A 24,786-nucleotide genomic window follows, 5' to 3' on the forward strand; every position below is an offset into this window, starting at 1 on the left:
AGGCTGGCCGAGAACAGTCTCTCACACACACACACAGACAGACAGACACCCTAACACTCACACCCTCATCCCACTCTATTAGAGTTCACAGTGCATTTTCGGACTCCTTCCTCTCCCCCTTCTCCCTCACTATGTGACTGGGTCTTTCTGGGTTATGGAGTCCTGCTTGTTGGGACCCATGTTGGTTTACACCAGCTCTCCATAGAGGCCAGAAGAAACCCAGGGGTTGTCAGTGGAAACTTGAGGAAGTCCTTCAGGGCTGTTGTTCAGCACCAGTCCAGACATGCCTTCTCTCCTCTACTCCTTTCCCCTCGTCCTCCCCTCCACTGGCCCTGCTAATTACCTTTCACACCTTCTTTGTTTTTCAGGGACTTTTCTCCACCTCTGTGCATTCCCTACAGGCGCCAGGCCGGGGACGCCCCTCAGACAGATAGCCTCGTCTGGGAGTGGGAGTGCACGTGTGTGCGTCCTTGCCTGTGCGTGTGTGTGTGTGTCTGTCTGTCTATGTGTGTGTGTCTGGGAGAGGGAGACACAGCAACCACCCTGAAAACACCCTGGTATAACTAGGGTGAAACCATTTCTCCTTACCCTTGGCCCCAGACTGTCAATCTCACCACTGAGAGCAACAACCAGAGTCTAGCCTAGTTCACTTCCACCGCTCTGTGGGATGAGTGATGCACTTGACAAAAGCGCAAATATCGCTTCCTAAAATAGTGGCACGGCAGGTGGCATCTACACTGAACTGTGTAGTTTCCATTGGGGAAAAAAATGCTATTTTGAGGGGGATACAAAAAACAGGTGTGCGTGTGTTGCTTCCATTCCAGACAATATATATTTGATACCACCATTTACTCTTGATCTAAAGTGCTCAACAACCACAGCCATATCAGGTGCTGATGGTCAACAACAGGACTGAGGCCCAGACACAGACACTAAAATGAAGACTTTTTAGTCTGCCTAGCATAGAGCCACCTCATGCGCCTCGTGTACGCCTAATAAGGCATAAGTGCCTCTGAAATATTAAGTAGACGCTGGGAGAGAAATCCCAACAGATTCCCGCGGCTGCCATCTTCAATCTGGCCTTAGAACGAAATAGCTCAAATAGCACTCAGAGCAGCCATCTCTGAACCGTTGCTTACAGTTACAGATAGCTGAGGTGTGTCCCAAAAGGCACCCTATTGCTTATATGGTGCACTTATTTTGACCAGGGCCCATAGGGTGTGCACTATTTAGGGAATAGGGTGCCATTTGGTGCAGAGACTGGGGCTAAACCGCTAACAGCTAACCACAACGAGTCAATATAGGCCTATAGGCTACGGCCCAAGGCTTTTTAAAGGGGCATCGCCATCGATCCCGCCAGTCTGGTTGGTGTGAGTATCTACTGCTGGGATGCCCTGTATGACCTTCTTACGTCTGTATTAAAAAATATGTTTTTTACCCTCCTCTCTCTCTCTGTCTGTGTCTGTCTTTCTCCCTCTCTCTCGCTGAGCATGAGAGAGTGTATATGTATTTAAAGACTATGACTATGGTCAATTGGAGTGATCGTTTGGTTGGCTATTAGTGGCTATTGGTGTGGTCAAGTACACATGACCGTAATGCGACCATGACTCAGTGACCATGACTTGTGAATCTGGGCAGATCAGACCTGAAGCAGTGGCCTCATTAATCTGACCATTAATCTCATTAATCCCCCCCCCCCCCCCCCGCCAGCCCCATATACACATACACACACTCTCCACGTATATTGCACATCAATTCCTCATTACAAGCGGAAAACGGCCATTGATCTGATTCCAACAGCCCCCCCCCCCCCCCAGGGAGTATACCAGACACAGAGGATGATATCACACTCACACGTTGAACCTCTCTATTGTTACGCCTCAATGGCACGTTCCCCTGTGATGAAACTAAGGGTACGTCCCAAATGGCACCCCATTCCTTATGGGACCTGGTCAAAATTAGTGCACTAAATAGCGAATAGTGTGCCATTTGGGACGCGACCCTGAGGCACATTAGTACGGGGTGCCGTTTGTAAAGTTGAATGATCAATTCTACGGAGGAACATGTCTGCAGGCTCAACTAAATCGTCACCTCCCGTTGCCAATGAGGGCCCTGGGGCCCTCACCCAATAAAGATGACCTCATTTAAAAAAGTTGCATAGAAACTATATGGGTGGAAAATTGATCTTTGTGAAAGTGTGTGTACTGTGTAGGTGTGCACGCAAACATCCATTAGTTTAATCCCACTGTGTGTAACCGATGTGAAATGGCTAGCTAGTTAGCGGGGGTGCGCGCTAATAGCGTTTCAATCGGTGACGTCACTCGCTCTGAGACCTTGAAGTAGTTTTTGTGGAGCGATGGGTAACGATGCTTCAAGGGTGACTGTTGTCTACGTGTGCAGAGGGTCCCTGGTTCGAGCCCAGGTAGGGGCGAGGAGAGGGACGGAAGCTATACTGTCACATGTGCAAAATAAAACACTTTAACCCCAGGGCAGAGAGAGAGAGAGTATATTCTTTCGGAACGTCTGTGAGTGTAATGTTCACTGTTCATTTTTATTGTTTATTTCACTTTTGTTTATTATCTACTTTACTTGCTTTAGCAATGTTAACATATGTTTCCCATACTAATAAAGCCCTTGAATTGAATTGAGAGAGAAGAGAGAGAGAGAAGATAAGGAGAGAGAGCGCTGCACCTCCTTTTTTATTTTATTTAACCTTTATTTAACCAGGAAGGGCTCATTGAGATTTAAAATCTCTTTTTCAAGAGCGTCCTGGCCAAGATAGGCAGCACCAAGTCATTACAAAAATTACAGACAGACAACATGAGAAACTACAAGTAATCTAGTAAAAACCATAGAATTCACAAGAGTATAACAATATCATAAAACAGCAAATTAAAAACATTGACAGGTCAGGGAATCAGTCTCAAGATCATTCATCCGTGATTTAAAGACACCAATCGGGACAAGTTCTTCCAGTTTAAAAGTATTTTGTAAGGCGTTCCAAGACGATGGCTCCGAGTACATAAAAGCCCTTTTACCAAATTCAGTTCGGACATTAGGAACAGTTAGCAGGTTAAAGTCCAGCGAACGAAGAGAGTACCCACCACATTTCTGAACAATAAAAATGCCCAAATAAAAAGGTAGTAAACCCAAAATGACTTTGTAAATAAAAGTATACCAGTGACTGAGCCTACGAGTGACTAGAGAAGGCCAGCCAACCCTGGTATACAAAGTGCAGTGGTGCGTAAGGGTTTTGCAGTTTAAAATAAATCTCAAAGTACCATGGTAAAGGGTGTCAATTGATCTCAAACACTGAGCGGAAGCATTCATAAATAAAATATCCCCATAGTCTAGTAAAGGCATAAATGTAGCTGATACTAGCCTCCTTCTGGCTTCAAAAGAAAAACAGGCCTTATTCCTAAAATAAAATCCCAATTTCAGCTTAATTTTTTTTTGTAAGTTGTTGAATATGCAATTTAAAAGAGAGGCTGTCATCAATTAAAATTCCAAGATATTTATATGAGGTCCTGCACTTCATATCGGTATCATCCCTTCAGCCCTGGTCCCAGCCAATGGCAGACTGCATTAGAGATATTGGCTTGATATTTCACCTCAGCCATTATTGCATTTTTTTTCACATCAATCAACTCTGGGCTTGGAGGTAAAAGCCATTTGGCACCCTGCCGGACTCTGCCTGAAATGAAAGTCTGAATTAAAGTGCCACCTCAGATATGTGAAGTCTGCATAACACAGGATATTTTATTGCTGCAGCAGTGATGGTCTGTGCGGTTGAAGCTCCCTGAGCCTTGGCTCTTTGAACCCAGGAAAAGTGCTGGTTGGCCGGGAGAGGGATTAATTCATCAGTATGTTGTGGGTTATAAAGTAAGGCTGACCTTAGGTGACCTTAGGTGGGCCAACTGAAATCTTTCCTTGAGTTCACATGCTCAGGGTCTCAGAGTAATCTACTCTCAGGAGAGACAATGGCACTGTCATAATGTGTGTGTGTGTGAATGTGCGTGTGTATGTGATGAGTATGTGTATGTGATGATGACATAAAAAAGACATGGCTTACATAGAACTGTAATTGTCCATAGATTAAAGCCCTTTACAACTCTGCACATTTGTGCACATTTGTGGCCTGCTGGAGGTCATTTTGCAGGGCTCTGGCAGTGCACCTCCTTGCACAAAGGCGGAGGTAGCGGTCCTGCTGCTGGGTTGTTGCCCTCCTACGGCCTCCTCCACGTCTCCTGATGTACTGGCCTGTCTCCTGGTAGCGCCTGCATGCTCTGGACACTACGCTGACAGACACAGCAAGCCTTTTTGCCACAGCTCGCATTGATGTGCCATCCTGGATGAACTGCACTACCTGAGCCACTTGTGTGGGTTGTAGACTCCGTCTCATGCTACCACTAGAGTGAGAGCACCGCCAGCATTCAAAAGCGACCAAAACATCAGCCAGGAAGCATAGGATCTGAGAAGTGGTCTGTGGTCACCACCTGCAGAATCACTCCTGTTTTGGGGGGTGTCTTGCTAATTGCCTATAATTTCCAACTTATGTCTATTCCATTTGCACAACAGCATGTGAAATTTATTGTCAATCAGTGTTGCTTCCTAAGTGGACAGTTTGATTTCACAGAAGTGTGATTGACTTGGAGTTACATTGTGTTTTTTAAGTGTTCCCTTTATTTTTTTGAGCAGTGTATATCACCTATTTACAATAAACACAGTCCATTTCTAATATTTACATTATATATACAGTATATTCAGATTACATTTAAATAATACCCTGACCAAGTCTCCTGCCCCTCCAGGGGTGTATTCACTAAGAACGAAACGGGACGAAACGAGGAGGGACCAACTTGAACTTGTCCAATAAGGAACTCCTGATTTCGTTTCAAAATGTTTTCCGTTGCCAAAAAAATTGTTACGGTGTGCACTAATGAATACAGTCCAGCATTACCGCTCCCTCACCTCAAACCAGAAAAGGAAAACTCCAAGTCTCCCTCCTGTCTCCTCAGTCAGACATACTACAATGCCTAATCACTCAGGAAGGAGGAAGCAACACGCAGCTGCACCACAAACACTAACTGGAAGCTATTTGAACCCAGTCTAAAGCACTCTGTGGGAGGAGAGGAGGCGTGTTGGCCTGTCGGGCTGCACTTTGGCTTTCTCCACTTTGTTTTGTTGCTGTTTTGGACCCGAGGGCCAAGGCACACATCTTCAACAAACTAAATCTGTGTGTGTGTGTGTGTGTGTGTCCCAAATGGCACCCTATTCCCTATGCAGTACAGTGTTCTCTGGTCAAAACACCATTCAGGGAACAGGATGCAAGTTGGGATGTAGCCTACATAAAAAGGCCAAAGCAGCATTAGTGAGAAAAGGGAGTTATAGGTTGGTCTATGAATAAATAACATTGTTGATGTGTCTCTCTTTTCTAATGGGGCTGTAAAGTATGTTCTTTTTTCTCTGAGGACCGGGAATTAGATGTGGAATGGATAATGGTTGCCATGGGTTTCCCCTGCCGATCACACACACGCTCACAAACGTGTGTGCATGTGCAGGTATACACGCGGAAATAAGGACACACACACACACATACAGAGAAGCACGTGCGCGCGCAAAGAAACACACACCCACACGTGCATGAGCGCGCGTGGGCACGTGCACACACACAAACAGCTGAGTGGAAGTGTGAGAAGGCAAAGGTTGAGCTCACACACAGTCCCCTCAGGCAAATTCAAAACCAATCCCCCCCCCCAAAAAAGTATAGCATTTCTGAGGAGGCGTTTCAACTTTCTCTTTCTCCCTCTCTCTACCCCTGCTCACTCCACAGCTCTCTCCAACCCTGCTCTCTCCAACCCAGCTCTCTCTCGCTCTACCCCTGCTCTCTCTCTCTCTCTAAGCCCTCAATACAGTACCCAAAAAGGACATGAAATACTGCTTATCGACAGTGAGCACATTCATTTTATCCGTCTATCACAGAACTGCACATGCTATCTATGACTAGTGGGATTTTAATAGAGCACTATGTTACACAAGTCCAGATAAGGACATCATCAAGGACAACAGCCGCCCGAGCCACATAGAAATGGGAGTTATAGATCTCATTCACGTTGAAAGCAAGTCTAAGAAGCGGTAGATCAAATCAAATCAAAATGTTATTTGTCACTTGCGCCGAATACAACAGGTGTAGACCTTAGAGTGAAAAGCTTACTTACAAGCCCTTAACCAACAATGCAGTTAAGAAAATACCCACAAAAAAGTAAGAGATGAGAATAACAAATAATTAAAGAGCAGCAGTAAATAACAATAGCGGGGCTATATACAGGGGGGTACCGGTACAGAGTCAATGTGCGGGGGCACAGGTTAGTCAAGGTGATTTAGGTAACATGTACATGTAGGTAGAGATATTAAAGTGACTATGCATAGATAATAACAGAGAGTAGCATTAGCATAGAAGAGGGTGGGGGGGGGTGTAGGAGTCTGATGGCTTGGGGGTACAAGCTGTTTAGAAGCCTCTTGGACGTAGACTTGGCGCTCCGGTACCGCTTGCCGCGAGGGAGCAGAGAGAGCAGTCTATGACTGGGTGGCTGGAGTTTTAGAAAATGTTTGGGCCTTCCTCTGACACCGCCTGGTATAGAGGTCCTGGATGGCAGGAAGCTTGGCGCTGGTGATGTACTGGGCAGTACCCACTACCCTCTGTAGTGCCTTGCGGTCGGAGGGCGAGCAGTTGCCATACCAGGCAGTGATGCAACCAGTCAGGATGCTCTCGATGGTGCAGCTGTAGAACCTTTTGAGGATCTTTTCAGTCTCCTGAGGGGGAATAGGCTTTGTCGTGCCCTCTTCACGACTGCCTAGGTGTGCTTGGACCATGTTAGTTTGTTGGTGATGTGAACACCAAGGAAATTGAAGCTCTCAACCTGCTCCATTACAGCCCCGTCGATGAGAATGGGGGCGTGCTCGGTCCTCCTTTTCCTGTAGTCTACAATCATCTCCTTTGTCTTGATCAAGTTGAGGGAGAGGTTGTTGTCCTGGCACCACACTGCCAGGTCTCTGACCTCCTCCCTATAGGCTTTCTCATAGATGTTGGTGATCAGGCCGACCACTGTTGTGTCATCAGCAAACTTAATGATGGTGAAGGAGTCATGCCTGGCTGTACAGTCATGAGTGAACAGGGAGTAAAGAAGGGGACTGAGCACGCACCCCCGAGGGGCCCCCGTGTTGAGGATCAGCGTGGCGGATGTGTTGTTATCTACCCTCACCACCTGGGGACGGCCCGTCAGGAAGTCCAGAATCCAGTTGCAGAAGGAGGTGTTTAGTCCCAGGGTCCTTAGCTTAGTGATGAGCTTTGAGGGCACTATGGTGTTGAATGCTGAGCTGTAGTCAATGAATAACATTCTCACATAAGTGTTCCTTTTGTCCAGGTGTGAAAGGGCAGTGTGGAATGCAATAGAGATTGCATCATCTATGGATCTGTTGGTACGGTATGCAAATTGGAGTGGGTCTAGGGTTTCTGGGATAATGGTGTTGATGTGAGCCATGACCAGCCTTTCAAAGCATTTCATGGCTACAGACGTGAGTGCTACGGGTCAGCAGTCATTTAGGCAGGTTACCTTAGTGTTCTTGGGCACAGGGACTATGGTGGTCTGCTTGAAACATGTTGGTATTACAGACTCAGGGAGAGGTTGAAAATGTCAGTAAAGAAACTTGCCAGTTGGTCAGCGCTTGCTCGGAGTACATGTCCTGGTAATCCATCTGGCCCTGCGGCCTTGTGAATGTTGACCTGTTTAAAGGTCTTACTTACATCAGCTGTGGACAGCATGATCACACAGTCGTTCGGAACAGCTGATGCTCAGTGCGAATGTTTCTTGTAATCCATGGCTTCTGGTTGGGGTATGTACGTACAGTCACTGTGGGGACAATGTCATCGATGCACTTATTGATGAAGCCAGTGACTGATGTGGTGTACTCCTCAATGCCATCGGAAGAATCCCGGAACATATTTCAGTCTGTGCTAGCAAAACAGTCCTATAGTTTAGCATCTGCTTCATCTGACCACTTTTTTATAGACCGAGTCACTGGTGGTTCCTGCTTTCATTTTTGCTTGTAAGCAGGAATCAGGAGGATAGAATTATGGTTAGATTTGCCAAATGGAGGGCGAGGCAGAGCTTTGTACGTGTCTCTGTGTGTGGAGCAAAGGTGGCCTAGAATTTTTTTCCCTCTGGTTGCACATTTAACATGATGATAGAAATGAGGTAAACCTGATTTAAGTTTCCCTGCATTAAAGTCCCCGGACACTAGGAGCACTGCCTCTGGATGAGCGTTTTCCTGTTGCTTATGGCGGTATACAGCTCATTGAGCTCTGTTTTAGTGCCAGCATCTGTCTGTGGTGGTATGTAGACAGCTACGAAAAATACAGATGAAAACTCTCTAGGTGGATAGTGTGGTCTACAGCATATCCTGCGATACTCTACCTCAGGCGAGCAGAAACTTGATACTTCCTTAGATATCGTGCACCAGCTGTTGTTCACATATATGCATAGGCCCACGCCCTGTGTCTTACCAGAGGCTGCAGTTCTGTCCTGCCGATAGACTGTATAACCCGCTAGTTGTATGTTCTTTTTGTCGTCGTTCAGCCACGACTTGGTGAAACATAAGATATTACAGTTTTTAATGTCCCATTGGTAGGATATACGTGCTTTCAGTTCGTCCCATTTATTTTCCAGCGATTGAACGTTAGCCAGCAGGACGGAAGGCAAAGGCAGATTAGCCACTCGTCGCCTGATCCTCACAAGGCACCCTGATCTTTTCCCGCAAAATCTCAGTTTCCTTTTCCAGCGAATGACGGGGATCTGGACCTGGTCGGGTGTCTGTAGCAGTATATCCCTCCCGTTCGACTCATTGAAGAAGAACTCTTCGTCTAATCTGAGGTGAGAAATCTCAGTTCTGATGTCCAGAAGCTCTTTTCGGTAATAAGAGATGGTAGCAGCAACATTACAAAACAAGTTATGAACAATGGGAAAAAACAAACAAAATAGCATGGTTGGTTAAGAGCCGATAAGACGGCAGCCAACACAACTACATTATCTGTTCTATGTGCGCCATTTCTATGCTTCCCGTGGTTACGTTTCATTTTAACATGTTTCACTTTGTTTTGAGCACCAGCTTCAAACAGCTGAAACTATTGCTTAAGGAAAATATGTTTCACAACGATTTAGATAGTAGAATGATTCTCTACACTATACTTGCTTGTTTTGTCACGTAAACCGAAATTTGGCGAACTATTAGAATTTTTGCAACCAGGAAATGGCTGAGAAATGTATTCATGGCGCAGCTTTAAGAGAGCAGTAGGAGGCAAGGATTGAAGCCAGGCCAGAGCAGGATTACTGACTCCTATGAGGTCAGAGAGACAATAGAAAGGCATATGATTCATATTATACATCTCTTTGAAAGAGGAAACTGACCAAGCTGGTTCCCATCTAGCCCGTAATAGCTGCACTGAACTCTCTCTCTCTAGTCTGTTTTCCTGTAAACTTCACAACATCACCAGTGTCTTTCTTTCAACCATTCTCTCTATTCTTTCATCCACCATCCCTTTCTCACCTACTGTCATGGCCAAAATGGTAACTGTGGCTAACTAAGGACACTGTTACATATGTATAACCAGTTGAAGGTAGATCTGAAGTTAAAACAATCCCTGGTCAATCTCCCTCCCTCTCTCCTTCTCCTCATCCCTCTACCATTTTTCTAGCCTGAGCATACCCAAAAGACCTCCCTCTCTCCCTCCCCCCCCCCCCTCCCCCCTCTCACCTGCAGTCCAGTCTCTCCAGTTCAAAGTGGGGGTTGAAGTTGAGGACGATGCGCTGGGAGGGCTCCGGGGCCGTGATGACCCACTGGCAATTCTGGTGGGGCGGGTACTCCAGAGGGTAGCCCGGGGACGTGATGTACCCTGCGTCGCTGGCATCCAGGGTGTCCCCACACCCCTCACCTGAGAGAGGGGAAGAGAGAGAAAGAGAGGGAGAGAGAGTGTGAGAGAGAGAGAGAGGGAGAGATGGTTGATACACAGACTCAAAACATCTACAAAGTTATTGATTCGAGAATTTGTCTTCTTATTCCATAGGGATAGGATTTGTGATATAGTGACGTACGATTTGTATTAACACGTGTGTCAGAGATACGTAGTGTTCACACTAATTCTACTACAGCAACAAGATAGACAACTACGCACACGTCCCTCTCCCATGCAGACAAACTAACCCCACACCATGGCTCTTATCTCTCCTCCGGGAGCATTCTTTAAATGTAATTGTTGCTCTGGCAAGGCAATCTGCAAACATTAGAACACATTCCCTGATCCTATCGGCTCTCTCCCAGGAACAATAGCCTGCCAATAGCATCGCTCGGCTGGCCCAGACAGGAAGTGACAGCAGACCACCTGTCTAGGGGTGCAAGGGTTCACCCCGATTCTGTAATGAGAAGCCGGAGTAACAAAGCCTTAATTTTAGCCGTACGCCCACGCCTCACTCGCCGTTCCCTATCTCACACAAACACGCAAAGCACACACACTAACACATCGGCAGACAATACAGTGAGGCCCCTCATCAGTCATTTTACTGCAGTATATGATTCTCCGGTCATTATTATTCTAAATGGAAGGCCAGATTAGGAAGACAAAAATGTCTCTCCACAATGTTCACCATGACAACGATGCTAGGGGTGGTTAACTCTTTCCGTGCTGACAGAGGCTGCGTTCCGATTCTTTACCCTTCTCCCGAAGTGTGCATTCGTTTACTCATGCATTTGGTGCAAGCTTCGCTGGAGGGAGTTTCCATCATTATCCCTACACCAGTTCATTCCTTTTAAATCCATGAGGGGGAGTGCACAAGTGTACACATGGGTAGAGAATCAGAACACAGCCTGACAAGGAAGACTGAGTGTGAATGTTTTATTCATTTTTTATTTAACTAGGCAAGTCAGTTAAGAACAAGTTCTTATTTACAATGCCGGCCTAACCCGGACGATCCTGGGCCTATTGTGCACCGACCTGTGGGACTCCCAATCACGGCCGGTTGTGATCTAGCCTGGATTCGAACCAGGGTGTCTGTAGTGACGCCTCAAGCACTGAGATGCAGTGCATTAGACTGCTGCGCCACTCGGAAGCCCAATGAATATGAGGATATATCAATGGAAATGGCGATGACTCAATGCTCTGTTTCATCTACTTCACCCATTCCCAGTTATGTGAGCACCTCATCAAAGGAAGCGGGGAAAAGATTGGAGGGTTGAAATATAATAGACTATTCAAGTGTTGACGTCTTCAAGACTATTGTGTTTTATAAGAGGCACACTTAGGATTTGGTGACATTTGATATAATAACGAAACCCTACCGTCCTTACTTGGATAGAAACTCACACAAACACACACACACACACACACAGACACAGACAGACACACACACACACACACACACACACACACACACACACACACACACACACACACACACACACACACACACACACACACACGCACGTCCAGCCTATCACTCAATAATGCAGCCAAAGCTAAATAGAAAGATAACCAAAAGAAAAGAGTCTCTCTATTTCCCCTGGAGGACTCAGACAGGCAGGACTGTAAAGTCTGCATATGGCGTGTTCTTCTCTCCCCACCTCCATGTCTGCATCTTAAATGGCACTCTTATCCCGATTTGGTGCACTACTTTTGACCAGAGCCCATAGGGTTCTGATCAAAAGTAGTACACTACAGAGGGCAGGGGTACTCAAGTACTATTTGAGAAGGTCTGGTCACACAAATTTCCTTGGTGACAAAGGTCCGGATGGATAATGTAATTTATCAGCATAATAACAACCCCTAACCTCGCAACCCATGTGACCCAAAAGTGTCCACGCACCTCTTGTTGGCAGAGAAACTGTTTCAGTTTTTAGGTTCATTTACTACAAGTATACACATTTTGCATGGGACAGAGTTTAAAAAAAATGTTTTACAGCTAATTTCCTGCAATTCCACACATTCTTCCACGTCTTATGTGTTTTTATATGATACCAGGGGTCAAATCACAACCTTTCTACATTGTAGACTAATAGTGAAGACATCAGAATTATGAAATTACACATTTGGAATCATGTAGTAACCAAAAAAGTGTTAAACAAATCAAAATATATTTTATATTTGAGATTCTTCTAAGTAGCCACCCTTTGCCTTAAAGGCAGCTTTGCACATTCTTGGCATTCTCTCAATCAGCTTCATGAGGTAGTCATTTCTTTCCTGCTTAACGTGTTTCAGCCAATCAGTTGTGTTGTGACAAGGTAGGGGTGGTATACAGAAGACTGCCCTATTTGGTAAAAGACCAAGTCCATACTATGGCAAGAACTGCTCAAATAAGCAAAGAGAAATGACAGTCCATCATTACTTTAGGACATGAAGGTCAGTCAATGCGGAACATTTCCAGAACTTTGAAAGTTTCTTCAAGTGCAGTCGCAAAAACCATCAAGCGCCTATGATGAAACTGGCTCTCGTGAGGACCACCACAGGAAAGGAAGACCCAGAGTTACCTTTGCTGCAGCGGATAAGTTCTTTAGAGCTACCTGCACCTCAGATTGGCCCCAAATAAATGCTTCACAGAGTTCAAGTAACAGACACATCTCAACATCAGCAGTTCAGAGGAGACTGCGTGAATCAAGCCTTCATGGTCAAATTGCTGCAAAGAAACCACTACTATAGGACAATAATAATAAGACGAGACTTGCTTCGAGCAATGGACATTAGAATGGTGGAAATCTGTCCTTTGGTCTGATGAGTCCAAATTGGATATTTTTGGTACCAACCGCCGTGTCTTTGTGAGACGCAAAGTATGTGAACGGATGATCTCTGCATGTGTGGTTCCGCGAAGCATGGAGGAGGTGTGCTGTTGTAGGGGTGCTTTGCTGGTGACACTGTCTGTGATTTATTGTGAATTCAAGGCACACTTAAAAAGCGTGGCTACAACAGCATTCTACAGTGATATGCCATCCAGTTTGGTTTGCGCTTAGTAGGACTATAATTTGTTTTTCAACGGGACAATGACCCAACACACCTCCAGGCTGTGTAAGGGCTATTTGACCAAGCAGGAGAGTGAAGGAGTGCTGCATCAGATGACCTGGCCTCCACAATCACCCACCTCAACCCAAGTGAGATGGTTTGGAATGAGTTGGAACGCAGAGTGAAGGAAAAGGAGCCAGCAAGTGCTCAGCATATGTGGGAACTCCTTCAAGACTGTTGGAAAAGCATTCCAGGTGAAGCTGGTTGAGAGAATGCCAAGTGTGTGCAAACCTGTCATCAAGGCAAAGGGTGGCTGATTTGAAGAATCTCAAATATAAAATATATTTTGATTTGTTTAACACTTTTTTGGTTACGACATGATTCCATATGTGTCAATTCAAAGTTTTGATGTCTTCACTATTATTTTTGACAATGTAGAAAATAGTAAAAATAAAGAAAAACTCTTGAATGAGTAGGTGTGTTCAAACTTTTGACTGATACTGTGTGTATATATATTTATTGATTTTGTATTTTTCCCTGGACCCGAAGTCCGTATTGACCCCGTTCTGGTTCCGGTCCGCAGTCTGCCAGTTGAGTATGGGGGATATAGGGAATAGGGTGCCATTTAGGACGCAACCCATGTCTCCTATTGTATTCTCCAAATGGTGTGCGGGGCTGTCAGTAGTACCGCCAGGGGAAGATTAAGCCATTTGGGAGAATCCTGCAGCCTCTGCACTTTTCTGCTCCCTGAGCTGAGCAGACCATTCATGTGCCGCTAAGGAGGAGGGCGACGGGGACGGAGGGGGTGGAGAGAGAGACGCCAGCAGGGAGAAAGGCAGGTAAAGAGGGATAGATGAAGGGGATGAGGATGATGAGGGGGGGGGGGGGTGAGGGAGAAGAGGGAGAGATATGGAGGGAGAGGGACAAAAAAGGGGGAGATAAGAGGTATTGAGAGAGGGGTAGAAGGAATGGAGAGCGGCAGAGGAAGGTTGTGAGACGGATAAGGATGAAGACAGAGAAGGGAAGGAGGTGATTGAAGGGGAGGAAGAAAGACAGTGTGAGGAGGGAGAGAGAGAAAGCCTGACGAGGCTCATTAAGACATGACCATCCCCGTGGGGACTGACCCTGGATGAGCAGTACATGCAGGGGAGAGGTGTGTGTGTGTGGGTGGGGGTGTGTGTGTATGTGATGGACTGGGTATGTCTTTGTTTCAGTCCTCTGTTAGGGTGGAGAATGTGTATGTTTGTGTTTTTATGAATATACGGTCTGTTTCTCTGGGCACTATGTCTTATAGGTACATGTGTGTTTGTGTGATAAGGAGGGAGGATGAGGTAGAGAGGGAGCCTCATGAATTATTGTGTCTGTGATGGCTCAGGACTCCGTCTGTTCTCCATACATACATGAACACTGTTGACATGTAGTATATAACATATATGTTGCAATAAGAGGTGAGGGCGTGTATGTGCATCTGTGTGAGTGTGTGTGTGCGTGAACTTGGCTGCAAGCAAAATGTGTGCGTCAACGTCTTCAAATCTACTGGACAAGTCTCCGTCTATGTATACAGTATCTGCATATGACTGCATATCTGTGTGTGTGTGTGTGTGTGTGTGTGTGTGTGTGTATGCACCAATTTCTATTAGCGGTATTACCCGCGTACTGAGGCGTCACACTTTGTGATAAGCTGCAAATGTGTGGAAGAGGCCTTTATAAATCTTGCCATCATTCGCTCTTTTTCTCTCTTTCTCTCTTCCCCCCCTTTCTCTCTCTCTTTCTCTCTCCCCGACCTTAATTAAAAAGTGATATCGCTTCGAGAGAGGGAATCCGGGGGACAGAGAGAGGAGGAGGAGAGGCACTATTCGTTCATCCATTCATCCCTACACAGGGGCTGTCTCCGCGACTGTTCTTAATCGAACCACTCCACACAAGACTGGACGGAGGGAGGGAGGGAGGGAGGGAGGGAGGGAGGGAGGGAAGGAGGGAGGGAGGGAGGGAGGGATTTTTGACTTTCAAAGCTCTTTACTTTAATCATTAGACACCTACCATAAGGCACTACCTACCTTTAGATCATATTCAAGTGTCCTGTATGGCTCAGTTGGTAGAGCATCGCACTTCCAACGTTGGTATCATGGACCTCCTTCCCGTTGGGGCCACCCATACAAAATTGTATGCACACACTAAGTCGCTCTGGATAAAGGCATCTGCTAAATGACATATTATAATGTATATCGCTATTATATTAAGGATTAAGAAAAAAAATGTAACAATCCTAAATGAATATGCAGCAGAAATCGTCGTTATAACATAGCCACTCAAGTGTACACGTATCAGACGGCAGTTCCAATATGAACAACACAGATTTGGTACCCACTGATTCAGAGGGGTTGGGTTAAATGCGGAAGACACATTTCAGTTGAATGCATTCAGTTGTACATCTGACTAGGTATCCCCCTTTCTGTTGTACAACTGACTAGGTATCCCCCTTTCCCTTTCCCTAATTCACCAATAGCAAGCTAGACTAAAGCTTCCTCTCTCTCTCCTGAGTTAGAACACCCATACATGTATCTTCATAAGAGGCTACGTGGTTTTGGCTAATCAACTAAATGCATTGAGGTGGGTATAGCAATCAATTAATCAATGGATCAATTGACCACAGGCAGATGGTTGTGTTTCGCTGGGTGTTGGCTTGCTAAAATACTGCTGTCCGGATAAATGACCTGTGTGTGAGTGCGTGCACAGACACTAAGCAGCAGACCGAGGGGCCACCAGCTAGCCGATAGGTGTATTATTTATGGAGGCCTTGTTTTTAATTTCACCCTAGTCGCTTCGTTCCAGGGGGTTGGCGTGCCCCCTTTGCCCCCCCCCCCCCCCCCCCCCCAGCCCTTCTCTCCTGGACAAGGTATTGAACCACAGCACCCTTTGTTTTTCAGCTCTTGAATGCTAATAACTACAGTCCTGACCTTGTTTCTCCGCTGCTGATGTGTTATAGGAGTCTGGGGGAGATTAAAAAAGAGGCTGGGGGAGAGAGAGTGTGAAGGAGTGGGGGGGTGGGCGACAGGGGGCAATGAGAGGGAGAGAGTGAGGCGGGGGAGACAAGAGAAAGATGCAAGCAGAGAGAAAGGAGGAAAATATAGCTTTTCATTCGTCTGCATCATAACAGACAGGAAGGGAAACATAAAGAGACAGTGAAGACACACTCTGGTCCTGTTTGTTCACATCCGTGAGTTAATTACTAGTTCATTATTAGGAATGACTTCATTATACTAACACAATCATGAGTGACACTGTTGTGGTTACATTAGGTGCATCCCAAATGTCACCCTATTCCGTATTGTAGTGCATTACTTCTGACCAGAGCTTATTCCCTCCTTTAGCCCTATGGGCTCTGGTCAAACGTAGTGCACTAAATACAGAATAGGGTGCTATTAGGGACAAAGACACAGACTTAAAAATAGAGTCTCTCCACTGTTTGATACATGGTCCCCCTTCTGCTCTCTGACCCCCGGTGTGGTGTTCATTTTCGCACGCCCAATATCACCAGTTCCTCTTCCTGCCCTCTGCCCTTATAACTCGGTGACCCTGCTGTTATCTGCCGTTTGATACTCAACCCCCTCCCGTCGCTCTCTCTGGCGTTTGTCCGGACAAAACAGGCTCTTGTTCTGCACAACATCTCTGTCTCTCTCTCTCTCTCACAACCTCCTGCCTCTCCCACATCTCTTCTCTCTCTCTCACAACCTCCTGCCTCTCCCACATCTCTTCTCTCTCTCTCACAACCTCCTGCCTCTCCCACATCTCTTCTCTCTCTCTCACAACCTCCTGCCTCTCCCACATCTCTTCTCTCTCTCTCACAACCTCCTGCCTCTCCCACATCTCTTCTCTCTCTCTCACAACCTCCTGCCTCTCCCACATCTCCTCTCTCTCTCTCACAACCTCCTGCCTCTCCCACATCTCTTCTCTCTCTCTCACAACCTCCTGCCTCTCCCACATCTCTTCTCTCTCTCTCACAACCTCCTGCCTCTCCCACATCTCTTCTCTCTCTCTCACAACCTCCTGCCTCTCCCACATCTCTTCTCTCTCTCTCACAACCTCCTGCCTCTCCCACATCTCCTCTCTCTCTCTCACAACCTCCTGCCTCTCCCACATCTCTTCTCTCTCTCTCACAACCTCCTGCCTCTCCCACATCTCTTCTCTCTCTCTCACAACCTCCTGCCTCTCCCACATCTCTTCTCTCTCTCTCACAACCTCCTGCCTCTCCCACATCTCCTCTCTCTCTCTCACAACCTCCTGCCTCTCCCACATCTCCTCTCTCTCTCTCACAACCTCCTGCCTCTCCCACATCTCTTCTCTCTCTCTCACAACCTCCTGCCTCTCCCACATCTCTTCTCTCTCTCTCACAACCTCCTGCCTCTCCCACATCTCTTCTCTCTCTCTCACAACCTCCTGCCTCTCCCACATCTCTTCTCTCTCTCTCACAACCTCCTGCCTCTCCCACATCTCTTCTCTCTCTCTCACAACCTCCTGCCTCTCCCACATCTCTTCTCTCTCTCTCACAACCTCCTGCCTCTCCCACATCTCTTCTCTCTCTCTCACAACCTCCTGCCTCTCCCACATCTCCCCTCTCTCTCTCTCACAACCTCCTGCCTCTCCCACATCTCTTCTCTCTCTCTCACAACCTCCTGCCTCTCCCACATCTCTTCTCTCTCTCTCACAACCTCCTGCCTCTCCCACATCTCTTCTCTCTCTCTCACAACCTCCTGCCTCTCCCACATCTCTTCTCTCTCTCTCACAACCTCCTGCCTCTCCCACATCTCCCCTCTCTCTCTCACAACCTCCTGCCTCTCCCACATCTCTTCTCTCTCTCTCACAACCTCCTGCCTCTCCCACATCTCTTCTCTCTCTCTCACAACCTCCTGCCTCTCCCACATCTCCCCTCTCTCTCTCACAACCTCCTGCCTCTCCCACATCTCTTCTCTCTCTCTCACAACCTCCTGCCTCTCCCACATCTCTTCTCTCTCTCTCACAACCTCCTGCCTCTCCCACATCTCTTCTCTCTCTCTCACAACCTCCTGCCTCTCCCACATCTCTTCTCTCTCTCTCACAACCTCCTGCCTCTCCCACATCTCTTCTCTCTCTCTCACAACCTCCTGCCTCTCCCACATCTCTGTCACTCTCTCTCACAACCTCCTGCCTCTCCCACATCTCTTCTCTCTCTCTCACAACCTCCTGCCTCTCCCACATCTCTTCTCTCTCTCTCACAACCTCCTGCCTCTCCCACATCTCTTCTCTCTCTCTCACAACCTCCTGCCTCTCCCACATCTCTTCTCTCTCTCTCACAACCTCCTGCCTCTCCCACATCTCTTCTCTCTCTCTCACAACCTCCTGCCTCTCCCACATCTCTTCTCTCTCTCTCACAACCTCCTGCCTCTCCCACATCTCTTCTCTCTCTCTCACAACCTCCTGCCTCTCCCACATCTCTTCTCTCTCTCTCACAACCTCCTGCCTCTCCCACATCTCTTCTCTCTCTCTCACAACCTCCTGCCTCTCCCACATCTCTGTCACTCTCTCTCACAACCTCCTGCCTCTCCCACATCTCTTCTCTCTCTCTCACAACCTCCTGCCTCTCCCACATCTCTTCTCTCTCTCTCACAACCTCCTGCCTCTCCCACATCTCTTCTCTCTCTCTCACAACCTCCTGCCTCTCCCACATCTCTTCTCTCTCTCTCACAACCTCCTGCCTCTCCCACATCTCTTCTCTCTCTCTCACAACCTCCTGCCTCTCCCACATCTCTTCTCTCTCTCTCACAACCTCCTGCCTCTCCCACATCTCTTCTCTCTCTCTCACAACCTCCTGCCTCTCCCACATCTCTTCTCTCTCTCTCACAACCTCCTGCCTCTCCCACATCTCTTCTCGCTCTCTCACAACCTCCTGCCTCTCCCACATCTCTTCTCTCTCTCTCACAACCTCCTGCCTCTCCCACATCTCTTCTCTCTCTCTCACAACCTCCTGCCTCTCCCACATCTCTTCTCTCTCTCTCACAACCTCCTGCCTCTCCCACATCTCTTCTCTCTCTCTCACAACCTCCTGCCTCTCCCACATCTCCCCTCTCTCTCTCACAACCTCCTGCCTCTCCCACATCTCTTCTCTCTCTCTCACAACCTCCTGCCTTTCCCACATCTCTTCTCTCTCTCTCACAACCTCCTGCCTCTCCCACATCTCTTCTCTCTCTCTCACAACCTCCTGCCTCTCCCACATCTCTTCTCTCTCTCTCACAACCTCCTGCCTCTCCCACATCTCTTCTCTCTCTCTCACAACCTCCTGCCTCTCCCACATCTCCTCTCTCTCTCTCACAACCTCCTGCCTCTCCCACATCTCCCCTCTCTCTCTCACAACCTCCTGCCTCTCCCACATCTCTTCTCTCTCTCTCACAACCTCCTGCCTCTCCCACATCTCTTCTCTCTCTCTCACAACCTCCTGCCTCTCCCACATCTCCCCTCTCTCTCTCACAACCTCCTGCCTCTCCCACATCTCTTCTCTCTCTCTCACAACCTCCTGCCTTTCCCACATCTCTTCTCTCTCTCTCACAACCTCCTGCCTCTCCCACATCTCTTCTCTCTCTCTCACAACCTCCTGCCTCTCCCACATCTCTTCTCTCTCTCTCACAACCTCCTGCCTCTCCCACATCTCTTCTCTCTCTCTCACAACCTCCTGCCTCTCCCACATCTCTTCTCTCTCTCTCACAACCTCCTGCCTCTCCCACATCTCTTCTCTCTCTCTCACAACCTCCTGCCTCTCCCACATCTCTTCTCTCTCTCTCACAACCTCCTGCCTCTCCCACATCTCTTCTCTCTCTCTCACAACCTCCTGCCTCTCCCACATCTCCCCTCTCTCTCTCACAACCTCCTGCCTCTCCCACATCTCTTCTCTCTCTCTCACAACCTCCTGCCTCTCCCACATCTCTTCTCTCTCTCTCACAACCTCCTGCCTCTCCCACATCTCTTCTCTCTCTCTCACAACCTCCTGCCTCTCCCACATCTCTTCTCTCTCTCTCACAACCTCCTGCCTCTCCCACATCTCTTCTCTCTCTCTCACAACCTCCTGCCTCTCCCACATCTCTTCTCTCTCTCTCTCACAACCTCCTGCCTCTCCCACATCTCTTCTCTCTCTCTCACAACCTCCTGCCTTTCCCACATCTCTTCTCTCTCTCTCACAACCTCCTGCCTCTCCCACATCTCCCCTCTCTCTCTCACAACCTCCTGCCTCTCCCACATCTCCTCTCTCTCACAACCTCCTGCCTCTCCCACATCTCTTCTCTCTCTCTCACAACCTCCTGCCTTTCCCACATCTCTTCTCTCTCTCTCTCACAACCTCCTGCCTCTCCCACATCTCCTCTCTCTCTCTCACAACCTCCTGCCTCTCCCACATCTCTTCTCTCTCTCTCACAACCTCCTGCCTTTCCCACATCTCTTCTCTCTCTCTCTCACAACCTCCTGCCTCTCCCACATCTCCTCTCTCTCTCTCACAACCTCCTGCCTCTCCCACATCTCTTCTCTCTCTCTCACAACCTCCTGCCTTTCCCACATCTCTTCTCTCTCTCTCACAACCTCCTGCCTCTCCCACATCTCCTCTCTCTCTCTCACAACCTCCTGCCTCTCCCACATCTCTTCTCTCTCTCTCACAACCTCCTGCCTTTCCCACATCTCTTCTCTCTCTCTCACAACCTCCTGCCTCTCCCACATCTCTTCTCTCTCTCTCACAACCTCCTGCCTTTCCCACATCTCTTCTCTCTCTCTCACAACCTCCTGCCTCTCCCACATCTCTTCTCTCTCTCTCACAACCTCCTGCCTTTCCCACATCTCTTCTCTCTCTCTCACAACCTCCTGCCTCTCCCACATCTCTTCTCTCTCTCTCACAACCTCCTGCCTTTCCCACATCTCTTCTCTCTTTCTCACAACCTCCTGCCTCTCCCACATCTCCTCTCTCTCTCTCACAACCTCCTGCCTCTCCCACATCTCCTCTCTCTCTCTCTCACAACCTCCTGCCTCTCCCACATCACTTCTCTCTCTCACACAACCTCCTGCCTCTCCCACATCTCCCCTCTCTCTCTCTCACAACCTCCTGCCTCTCCCACATCTCTTCTCTCTCTCTCACAACCTCCTGCCTCTCCCACATCTCTTCTCTCTCTCTCACAACCTCCTGCCTTTCCCACATCTCTTCTCTCTCTCTCACAACCTCCTGCCTCTCCCACATCTCTTCTCTCTCTCTCACAACCTCCTGCCTCTCCCACATCTCCCCTCTCTCTCTCTCACAACCTCCTGCCTTTCCCACATCTCTTCTCTCTCTCTCACAACCTCCTGCCTCTCCCACATCTCTTCTCTCTCTCTCACAACCTCCTGCCTCTCCCACATCTCCCCTCTCTCTCTCACAACCTCCTGCCTCTCCCACATCTCCTCCCTCTCTCTCACAACCTCCTGCCTCTCCCACATCTCTTCTCTCTCTCTCACAACCTCCTGCCTCTCCCACATCTCCCCTCTCTCTCTCACAACCTCCTGCCTCTCCCACATCTCTTCTCTCTCTCTCACAACCTCCTGCCTCTCCCACATCTCTTCTCTCTCTCTCACAACCTCCTGCCTCTCCCACATCTCCCCTCTCTCTCTCTCACAACCTCCTGCCTCTCCCACATCTCCCCTCTCTCTCTCACAACCTCCTGCCTCTCCCACATCTCCTCTCTCTCTCTCACAACCTCCTGCCTCTCCCACATCTCCTCTCTCTCTCTCACAACCTCCTGCCTCTCCCACATCTCCTCTCTCTCTCTCACAACCTCCTGCCTCTCCCACATCTCCTCTCTCTCTCTCACAACCTCCTGCCTCTCCCACATCTCCTCTCTCTCTCACAACCTCCTGCCTCTCCCACATCTCCTCTCTCTCTCTCTCTCTCTCCCTACCAACCTCCTGCCTCTCCCACATCTCCTCTCTCTCTCATGCTGCTGTGTGTATGTTACAAGCCGTGCTGTTTCGAGGAGGAGAGGAGAAGGCTGGAACAGTGAGTGCTTTGGCAGGCTGAGGTATCTGAGCGAGTTGGGGGAGAGCTGCCAAGCGCCCACGTCTGTCTTTGATCAATGGGCACACAGGCAGCCAGCACTGCAAACAGGCCATATTGAATCTCTCTAAGGCAGGTACCAACCCAATCACACACATGCACACTTGAATGCATACAAACATGAATCACACACACTTTGGAGCACATTCTAAGGAACAACCATATGACTAGCACTGTAAACCAGCCAGGGGGGAGACACTGAGTAAGGCACAGAGCAGAACGGGAGTGAGAAACCAGACCGTGTTTTAAAGCTCAGGAGAGCTCTATATCAGGAGTCGGGACTTGCACAAGATTCCAAAACTACAACCACAGAAACAACTCTTGTGCATTAATTATAGACACAACTACTGAGACTTAAGAAGCAAGCCAGCTAACTTAAAAATCATCACGATTCCCCGAATGGAATGGAAGGTGGCCTTTTTGTCTAAATGTGTAGTCTGGTTTTAATGTTGCAGCGCGAGTGGAGAACCGATTGTGTGGCGCCGCCTCGAGCTACCGGGGCAAACGCGCGATTGAGGCACAAACCATCACCATGATTGCAAAACGAGGCTCTTGAGATAATGAGCGAGTTGTTGATGTTGTTGATGTTAATGATGGTTAGACCTTGTTGATGTTAATGATGGTTAGTCTAACTAATATTCTTGTCATTATCCACTAATAGTAAAATACCACTTCGAGGCGCATTATTTTGGATAGGCAATGGATTATGTTGTGTCTACAGACGCGTTTAGACTATCATTCATTCATGAACTCAACCAAGAAACACAACAGCGAAAATAAAGTATGTCCGTTTTTTTCCTAATTATTATGGAATTGTCACCCTACAAAGCAGTCATTGGGCTATTATAGGCTAATGTATGTAGGGTTATTCCAATTCTTTTCCTGTGATCATAAAACTACAAAACCTGACTAACATGAACGGCAGTGGAACTTTTTAACATGTAACATGCTATGGCAACTTCTATTAAATGGTAATTACCTCCAATTTTTTAGACATAACAGAATAGCTTTTTGAGTATCAAATTATTTATCACCCAGTCATTTTTCATGGGTGAAATATATTGTCAAATTACTCTTGGCATACGAAAAGGGTAGAATAGCAATACTGTTCTGGACAAACTAGGATAACGAATGTGAACGGCTTCATCTTTCAAGGTTGAGAGAACATTTTGTGGGAATGATGAGTGCGCCTACACTACACATGATAGCCTACTGGTTATCAGACAATGTATCTCTATCTATCTACTGGTTATCAGACAATGTATATCTGATGCCATACACGGCGTATGTGTTGAAATTCCTGATTTGAAACAGATGGAGATCGCGCTTTAAAACCAAACGAGTTTTTCCAACGCAGAGAAAAACAAGCTACCTCTCAGTCTCCAAGACGCAGGCCTAATTTTTTTTTTTTACTATTAGCCTTCATGTTTTTTTTTCATAATTTTAAGCATATTCGGAAATGAAATCACCCATAAACGGTAGCATCGGGTACATTCAGACACGTTTCTTGACAGCCCATGCGTTCCTGAGAACTGACCGTAAACTTACCTTGGTCTCCACAGACTCCCAGTGTTAGACAAATTGCAAGTAAAAATCCAATCAGCGATGATAGCATATCCATTTTGGCAATGTTCGATGTCTTGTTGTTTTTAAATGTTACCTCCCAGGATCAAATTAGTTGTCCATCAAGAAAATCCACACCCTTTTTTGTCTGAAAATGTAGGGACAAATGTTATTACTCCACGTAGCCTATTTTACTCAAACAAGCAACGAATAATGTTTGTTCCAAGTGCACTTAATTTAATAAAAATAGGCTGAAGACAGCGGTGAACAGCTTTCCCTCCGAAGTAGGCCTATAGGCTACTTGAAAGACACACTTTATAACTTTCATCTTCTCGTCATGACTGAGTTATTGAGCCTCGTCGAGCAAAGTGGATGAAATAAATTCCTCTTGATTCCCCAGTTCCATACAGAGCATGTCCACTGATATGGAACCTCCGGGCTATTTCCTACAGGCTCTGATAAGCGGATCTTAGTCTACCTCAAAAGACGATTCTCCCCTTCTCTCTCTGCTCACAGCGATTCAGGACTGCGGTCATTTAGTCCTGCATTTACGACCACTGAGACACAGCTGCCTGAACTATCAACCGACAAGACGTCTTCGTATTTCGGGCAGGAATGGAGCGCAAATCATGAGAACTGTGACAAACATAAATACATTATCTTCCGAAGGAGAATTCATTCCATCTCTGGCACCACTCATCTAGTGTTTTTGTCTGTAGCGGAGTGTCTATGCGCTCCAGCGGCATGTGAGTGAGTGAGAGTGTGTGTAATAGCACTTTTGAACAGAGCAGCTATCTCATTACAGTCAGCGCCTCGGCTCCGCCTCCGGTTGGTCGTTGATCATAGAGGGGTACGCGCACACTCGTAAAACACACAAGCGCGCGGGCACACACACACACACTTCACATGATGCCAATAGATAAGGGTTCCACAGATAACGCACACACTATAAACTCAGGCTCGGGAGCATGTCCACAGGCTATTTTCAATAGAGAAGAACCAAAGAAACCAAAGACAAAAAGGGGAATAAGTGGGGGGATAGAGGAAGGAGAGTAGTGCATGCATTAGGGCTCCCGAGTGGCGCAGTGGT

The 24,786-nt window shown here is 47.5% G+C and overlaps 1 protein-coding gene across 2 annotated transcripts in view; it reads right to left on the reverse strand.

Moving 5' to 3' along the window:
- The window catches only part of LOC129840684 (neuropilin-2-like), an 84,085-nt gene extending 59,603 nt beyond the window's left edge, over window positions 1-24,482 (reverse strand). Inside the window, exons 1-2 of one of the 2 annotated variants that reach the window (XM_055908755.1) lie at window positions 23,682-24,480; window positions 9,811-9,988 (exon numbers count right to left, since the gene is read on the reverse strand). In XM_055908755.1, coding sequence (XP_055764730.1) covers window positions 9,811-9,988; window positions 23,682-23,754 — 251 coding nt within the window. In that variant the 5' untranslated portion in view covers window positions 23,755-24,480. Of the gene's footprint in view, window positions 1-9,810; window positions 9,989-23,681 lie in introns of both variants that reach the window. The other variant, XM_055908757.1, reaches the window with a different exon arrangement.
- Window positions 24,483-24,786: the final 304 nt, after the last annotated feature.

The sequence above is a fragment of the Salvelinus fontinalis genome, chromosome 41 (assembly GCF_029448725.1).
Source record: "Salvelinus fontinalis isolate EN_2023a chromosome 41, ASM2944872v1, whole genome shotgun sequence".
NCBI lineage: Eukaryota > Metazoa > Chordata > Actinopteri > Salmoniformes > Salmonidae > Salvelinus > Salvelinus fontinalis.